Raw genomic sequence first — 7529 nt, forward strand, 5'->3', positions numbered from 1 at the left:
GGCTGTGCCCCAGCCGCTGTCCCCGTCTCGGGCTCCACAGCTGCTGTCACTGTGCAGCAAGCTCATGGCAGCTGATCGAGGGCTACACAGGAGTGCGCTGCAACAGGGCAAAAAGATGTGTTAATTTAAAATATTTCGAGACCCTCCCTCCCAGGCAAGAACAAAATTTATTTCCGACCAGAAACACTAGAACAGAGTTACAGATTTGGTTCTACTCAAAATCACTGGTTTTGTTTTGCCCCCTTATCTTTTTTTACTTATCTTGTGATGTGTAGGAAAGGACACTGCATCCTGTCAGCATAGTTCGTAATCTTTTTCATCTGACTATCTGATTTCTGTAAAAAGAAGAATCCTCTTTGTCCTTGCTATGCCTACTGAAGATGTTTCTTTATCCCTTCTGTATTATTTACTTCTAAGGCATTCAGATAGATTTTGCACAAAAAAATGCTGTCCAGAATCAAGTTTTATTGGAGGGCAACAGCTCAATTCCATATTTTCCTTGCAGTGTATGTATGTTAGTTAGCGTTTTCTGTATAGAGCAATTCACAATATAGATTTCAAATCAACTTAGCTGCAGGACCACAAATAAAATAGAAGTCCAAGTACCTAAACCAAGCAGCTGTTGTGCTGTAAATGAAATTCAAATATACAGCACTGCTGATAACATTTTAGAACTGCCAGTAGGACTTTAAATTGAGTAAGAAGCTACACATGAGATAAGGATAATAATTCCACAGCTCAAAAGCTATCTACAAATTGCTAGTACTCAAACAGAGCTCTTGCTCTCCTTTCCCTCTTCCAGGCTAGCTGGCAGGGAGGACAAGGGTCTTGATTGTAAGAACAGAAGATAAAAGTCGCCTTTCCCTAAGAGTGGTGGATGGCATACTAAAACCTGCGTTTACAACACTCCTCCAAAGCAGGGTGAACTCATAGGTATGAAATAAAAAAGTGCTGGTATCCCCAAACAGATTGCTAGTGTTTCTACACTGAATGAGAGAACCTTAAAAAAAGGTCTTAACAACAAATACAAATTCTAAAGACCAAGAAACCTTCCCCTCCCTTGCTTTTTTAACAGTTACAATAATTTTCTTAGAATCCTACTGTGGTTAGTTTTCTATGAATGGCATTTCTTTGAAAAACACAGATTATCACCAGGCGCAAGGCAGTATGAGTAGTCTGAAGGTTAGGGAGCCAGGCATGCAAAACAAGCCCAATAAGCCTGGATTTGATAATCTTTTGCACAGCAGTACAGGCAAAAGTCTCTTGCAGTGTTCACCTAACGAATTCCCTGTAATACCATTATGTCATTTAAAATATATTAAGGATGGAAATCCAATCAAGAGATGAATTGTAAGAATTGTTTATCTGCATCACTACTGCAGATGCTGGGGGCAGCAGAATGAATAAGGTTACCTTGACCACAAGCTCACAAAACTGAAAATTTTCTTGCCTATATCAGAATTTGCATATCGCAAGTCATTTTTACAAAATGTTCATGGATAGGAGGAAGACATATGGGTAGTTTTATCTGGGTACTTATTTTACAACACTTGAAGATTACATCAAAAGAAATACTAATCACACAAGGCCTCAACTAGCATTTATGGAAAATACATTTTGGACACATAAAACATCACAGAAATGTGCTTTAGGCCATCCACATGATAAACAACTAGCAATACTGCCCATGCTAACACTCTATGAGCTATTTTTTTCCAGCTATCCAGAGTAAAAAAAAGAGGCAGATCTATCTAAACAAAAACAAAGTTACCATATTTTGGTTAGATATAGTTAGAATAATCAAAACGGAACTTTTATTCTGTTGTATAAATACGTGACTTTCCATCTTGTTGCGGTATGCAGAGGTATGAGAAGTATCTGAAGAGCAGCATTCTTGACATTTCCAAAATACCATTAAGGTACAGAGCCTCAAAGCACAGGATGACAGTTCTGAATTGTACTGAACCTGTCAGCAATGCTCACTTTCTGCAGAAATAACTCTAGAGCAGAGCTGTCTGGAACTGCACGCAAAGTGCTGCTCACTTCCACTCCTGTTTTCCACCCCAATGTATTGTCCCTATACATTATCTACCACAACTGGCTTTATAACTGGGGCTCCTAAACACAACATCAATACAAACTAAACACTAAGAATGCTCTCAGCAGCTGCTCCAGCCATAGTCCAGACATGACCAGTTTAATCCCACAAAAGGACCAGCTCCCCCAATGACTTAGAATGGAAGCAGAAGAATCAATGCTTAGAAAGATGCTCTATGACAGAGATCTTTGGTTTAGACTGCCATCAGTAGCTCTCTTCTCTCTGCAGAAAAAACCCAGCTTGTTTCCACTGTTAACTAACATAACTTATTTAACAATTGCTGCAGAGGATTATCAGTCCACGGGGCACATCTCATGAAAAACTACAGGAACTAAATTGGGTCAACAGAGTGGGAATGTTGGTATGCAAGATATTAGAATCCACAGGCCAGCCTAGGACTGAAAAATTCACATTACTCTAAGCCACAGGGGTATATTTAGTGAGACTAAGAAAGGGAAGAGGAACATACATCCCTTTAGCAATGTCACAACGGAATTCAGGAAGTCACAAGAAGAAATATAGAACAGCTTTACTCAAATTCAGCTGTCACATTAATTGCAAAGAAGTGTGTGACTCTGCTCTTGGGCTGTTCCTAGGAAAAAAATCCCATACTATTTAAAATACTGTTCTTATAAAAGAAGAAACCAGGACCTGACTCGGTATAATCTCACTAGTTGAACACTTTGTAGGCTTAAGTGCTGTGCAAGCAGTGTTCTCCTTGCCCATTTGAATTGTTCCTACAGACGTAGCAGGTAGGTATATTCAGTTTACAGAAACAAAACTCCCTTACCAGAGTCAGTTTAATGAATGAGTCAGTGCAATCAGTCAACATCCCAGTCTCACACAAAAAGCCCGTTATTCAGTGATACATTCCACTCCTACATGGAGCTTTTTATCTGTATATGACCAAGTGGTTCACAAAAAAAGAAGTGCAAGTATCTTTTTAAATTGGGAAATTCAGGCACAAAGAGGCACCTTAAACAAGGTGATTAAGAGCCAGATTTTAAACTCTGTTCATATTTTACCTAAGATAAGATGAAATGGATAAAAGTAGGAGGAATCCTATCTCTGAGCAAAATCCTCCTTCTTCCAGACACATTTTAGGTGTGGGGCAAGGTACAATTTTCCAAATCAAAATCCACACTGCTGTTACTCAGACAATTAACTAAGGCCTTATTATTTCACCATAGTTTAAACTAATTTCTCTATAAGTTGTAACTCCTGTACTAGTAATTAGATCTGTTTCTTGTGGAAGTTACTTTACCCTCCCAGACTGCAACATAGGTTTAATCTTTTTGGACAGAGCAATGCTAGGACAAAAACAGCTACAGAAAAGTGTACTTTGAGTGGTATTGACAGGTCTTTTCCCCAGTAAAGATAAGACAGTCTGTGAGCCTACTGTAGCAGTTTTTCACCTTCCTCTCCTGGGGAATTAAAAAAATGCTCAGGCTGGAAAAGGATGGATTTTAACGCCCTAATTAGGATATATCCCAAAATTCAAATCAAGTTGCTACCCTTTCTTTTTGACTATGAAACAGATTTCCAGTGAAATAAAAGTTAAGATCTCCTAAAAACCACATCAGTTTTTCTTCTTACTGATAAGAGCTGCTATTCTTCCTCTATGCTGAACAAAATTGAGTCAAATGCAAGTACAACAATATCCAAATAATGATTTAAAATATCTTGTGTACACCACAGCCTTGTGAACTTATCCTTTTTTAAAATGTTAGTCGTTTAATATATTAAACAGTTTTCTAGACTGCTCTCTATACCTTTTTTTTTTCACAACATCCAGCTTTCAGATCCAGGAACAACTGCAATTAAACTGGATCGTTACATAGTAATTCTTGCTTTCGATAGTGTGAAGTTTCTCAAGCAGAGAAAGTCTTAAACTATGTTTGGTAATGTACCTGAAATGGCCTTTTCTAGAGCTAGGAAGTGCTGTCAGACCTGCTGATTCTGGAGATAATGGGCTTTAGCTTGGGCACAGAGGTATCCAGGCCTTGGGCTGGCAAAAGTTGATTTCTCTCTCCAAGGCAGCAGCTGTATTGCTTGCCAACAGAAAGGAAGGTGCTTTCCACGCCAAATGGTAATGGACAGAACTTGTTTGATAATTACCTGTGCTGCAGAAGTCTGGGAATGCCCTAAGGATGAAACTTTCACGCCCCAGAAAAGACAGTTAAGACTACAGGAGTCCCCATCCCACTTCTCCAACTTTAAACCATAATGAAACCTTTCTTCACTAAGTAACCTGTGCTCTGTTGCTATTTACACTGCTACATTACAAAGTGATTAGGCTGATGTGAGATAGCACAGTCAGCCTAGAAGAGCCAACTCCTGCAAGAATAATGTACCTTACAAATAATGTACCTTATGATAGATAAAACCTATTTCAAACCAGAATTTAAACTGCCCATATTTTAAATTAATGCATGCAACAAAGCTCAGTACTCTGATTTTTCGAGTCCCATGGTATAATGAAGCTTAGGTAGGACTTCTATAGATTTTTGAGCGCCAAACTCCTCTAAATCAAAAAAAATCACTGGTACCAGAAAATATCTTCAGATTGCCTGTAAAACCCCACTATCCTATTAAGAGTATTAGGGAGGAAGTAAAAGTAGGCATTGTATACTATTTACAATGAAATATGAAATGATATTTTCAAGCATGTGTCAAACTTAAGGAATACTGTGCAGGGAAGTACCAGCTGCTATAAGAGAAAAATTTTATTATGAATCAGGAAGTACTTAAAACAATTAATTTCCACATGACCTTTCCTGGAAACTGACTACCCATATAAATACGGAATCAATAGAGAGAACTATTCCAAATCCTTTTTCTTACTCAAAGTTCACAAATATAATTAATTTGCTTGCAGCCTGGCCAGGACACACCCACCAAGGCAAATGCCTTTAGCACTGCATCGACAGCAAAACTGGCCAACTTTTCTCTTTTCTTCATCTGCCTTGCATATGTAGGTATAGATTTCTGGGTCATGAGACTGACAGACCAGTGGAGTGACTTTGGATAATTTGTTTATGGAGTAATACTTGCAAAACCTATTCCCAGGCACATTAATCCATGGTCTACTGATAACTGATAAGCACCATGTGTTTCCACTATGAGGTTTGTAGCTATCATCACTATGGCCTCATCCAGGCAGAACACATGAAATTATGCTAATGCCTATTAATTAATACTTATAAAACACTTTCATTTCAAAGCTATCAAATGGCTAGACAAGCTGAAGCAATAGGAGATTCGGGCAGAACTTGTAACTGCAAAAACTAAATTCTGGTTTCTTGTAAAACTCCACAAGCATGTTGCTAATACTCTGTTGAGATACGAACTTTCTTTTTTGCTAATAGCAGTAACTGTTAAGACATCCAGGTCTTTAGGATGACCACCATACTCACACCATTTTAACATGTCAACTGGAAGACTTGAAAGAAAAATTTTTGTTTGAGGCAAACACAATCATACAACATTCAGAGCTCATTAGACTATCAAGAGCTCCTGACTAGAGCAGAGCAGCCCTTGGGGGTTTCTGAAGTTTTCCAGGTGATTTCTCTTTATTTGTAAAGAATGCTGTCAGGCTTTAATCACATAAGTATTTTCATGCTAGAATGTTACTTAGGAGACTAGATGGTGGCACACTCACAGTTACATTCATATTTTATCCTACTTAAGTATGTCGAAACAAATTTAATTTTAGTGAGCAGTGGAAGCATACTATAGTCTATTTAACACCAAGATACTCCATGGATTTTTCCATAACAAAAAACAAACCAAAGCCAAAATTCCCTGAAACTTTCTTCAATTTATCAACTTTTAGACAGAATTTACTGGGAACTGTTCAGAATAACAAATACAAGGACAGCACTGCTAGTGAGAAGAACAGTACTGTTTAACTCTTTACTTTGGCAGTGACTCTGGCTTCTGTTCTCCCTTTGCACACTGAGAACACTTTGAGATATGCATTATGTCTTTCTATACCTCTCAGTACATCTACAGGGCACGTAAGATGCTGCCCTAGTGGGGACAAAGTAAACACCCATAAAGCACTTCAAAAACAGGCAGGAAGAGGTATGGCTGTGAACTAATGTAATTTCTGCAAGGTACAGTCTCCAGGCTACATTCAATTCCCATCCACCTCTACAGGCATGAGGCTTGTATGTGGCATTAATAGAACGATCTGAGATCCTGGGAAAGCAAACAATGAATTAAACACACACATTTTGAAGCAATTAAAACATTTCTCCTTTTCACTCCACCTTACATTTACTTTTATTTTCTTTCTGACACACTTTATGCCCGGAATCTTTTATGGTCAGTTTTCACGGTCTGGAGCTAAAACTTTTTTTTTTTTTACATCTACTTAGCTGATCTGTGCTACTGAGATACAAAAGTTACTCTTGACATAGTAAACTCATGGAAGTTCAAGGGGTAAAGAAAAGCATGTACGTTCACCTCAGATATTTTTTCATGCTGAAGTTCTGTCAGCATAGGTACCTACTGTGTGCCTTGTCTTTTGAAATACAGCAGCACTTTTTAAAGATAGAAAGCAGTATTGCAGTGTGGCAGTACTACAAAACTTAAAAAGCCATTTATGTCCTGACAAGTTCTCATTCAACAGAGTCTGACTGAAATCCATAAATGCTCACCTGGGAAAAGCTGAATGTACTGTGGAATATGCAAAAGAATTATGCCCAGAGTGATACCACAAAAATAATCCAAGTGCTTTTATCAGCATACTTCGGTGACTTTTTCCCCCCTTCTTTTACTAGAAGCACAAGTTTTACAGCTTTTTCATTCTACAGGAAGACAAAGCAGTTTGCTTGCAAGTCTTTTAACAGTTGGTGAACACACCGCAAAATGCACCCGAAGTTTCAAATCAATACTTTATTAATCACTCAGTAGTATCTAAGACACCACAAAATCCACATAGCTGAGGTGTAGCGCTGCAGAAAGCGTCAGAGGCAAACATGGGAGAATACTTTCGGCAAGCTTTAACAACTAGGTCTAAGGGATATAATTAGAACATTTTCCTCCCACCTACAGCTGAGATTTCCGTTTAAGTACGAAAAGACTCAGTGTGACCTATCTGAGCCAGACGAAATTGACGGAAATTACTACCGAAGTTATAATTCATTACTCGTGTTAATAAAGTTACAATAAATATTAAATACTACCAGTCTCTACTAGAAAATAAGAGCTACAGGGTTTAGAAACAGTAACACTCTTGCAAATTACTCTTTAACGTGTTCTCGGAGCATTCACCGAGTATCTCCCATTTCACAGTGGGAAACACAGAGCCCACGTTCAGCTGATGTGCTCGAGACAAGCTGCACCACAGCTCGAGAGCCACCCGCTGCTCACGCTCCTCCCGCTGTCCGATGGCACTCCCGGGGCAGAGGCAGGGCAAAGACAC

At 38.7% G+C, this 7529-nt stretch overlaps 1 protein-coding gene across 1 annotated transcript in view; it reads right to left on the reverse strand.

Annotated features, from left to right (window-relative positions):
- Nucleotides 1-7513, reverse strand: part of TRAF6 (TNF receptor associated factor 6) — a 22684-nt gene extending 15171 nt beyond the window's left edge. Inside the window, exon 1 of the mRNA XM_017741604.1 lies at nt 5-7513. Coding sequence (XP_017597093.1) covers nt 5-66 — 62 coding nt within the window. The 5' untranslated portion in view covers nt 67-7513. The remainder of the gene's footprint in view (nt 1-4) is intronic.
- Between the last annotated feature and the right edge of the window lie 16 nt (nt 7514-7529).

Source organism: Corvus brachyrhynchos, unplaced genomic scaffold (assembly GCF_000691975.1).
Source record: "Corvus brachyrhynchos isolate BGI_N302 unplaced genomic scaffold, ASM69197v1 scaffold115, whole genome shotgun sequence".
NCBI lineage: Eukaryota > Metazoa > Chordata > Aves > Passeriformes > Corvidae > Corvus > Corvus brachyrhynchos.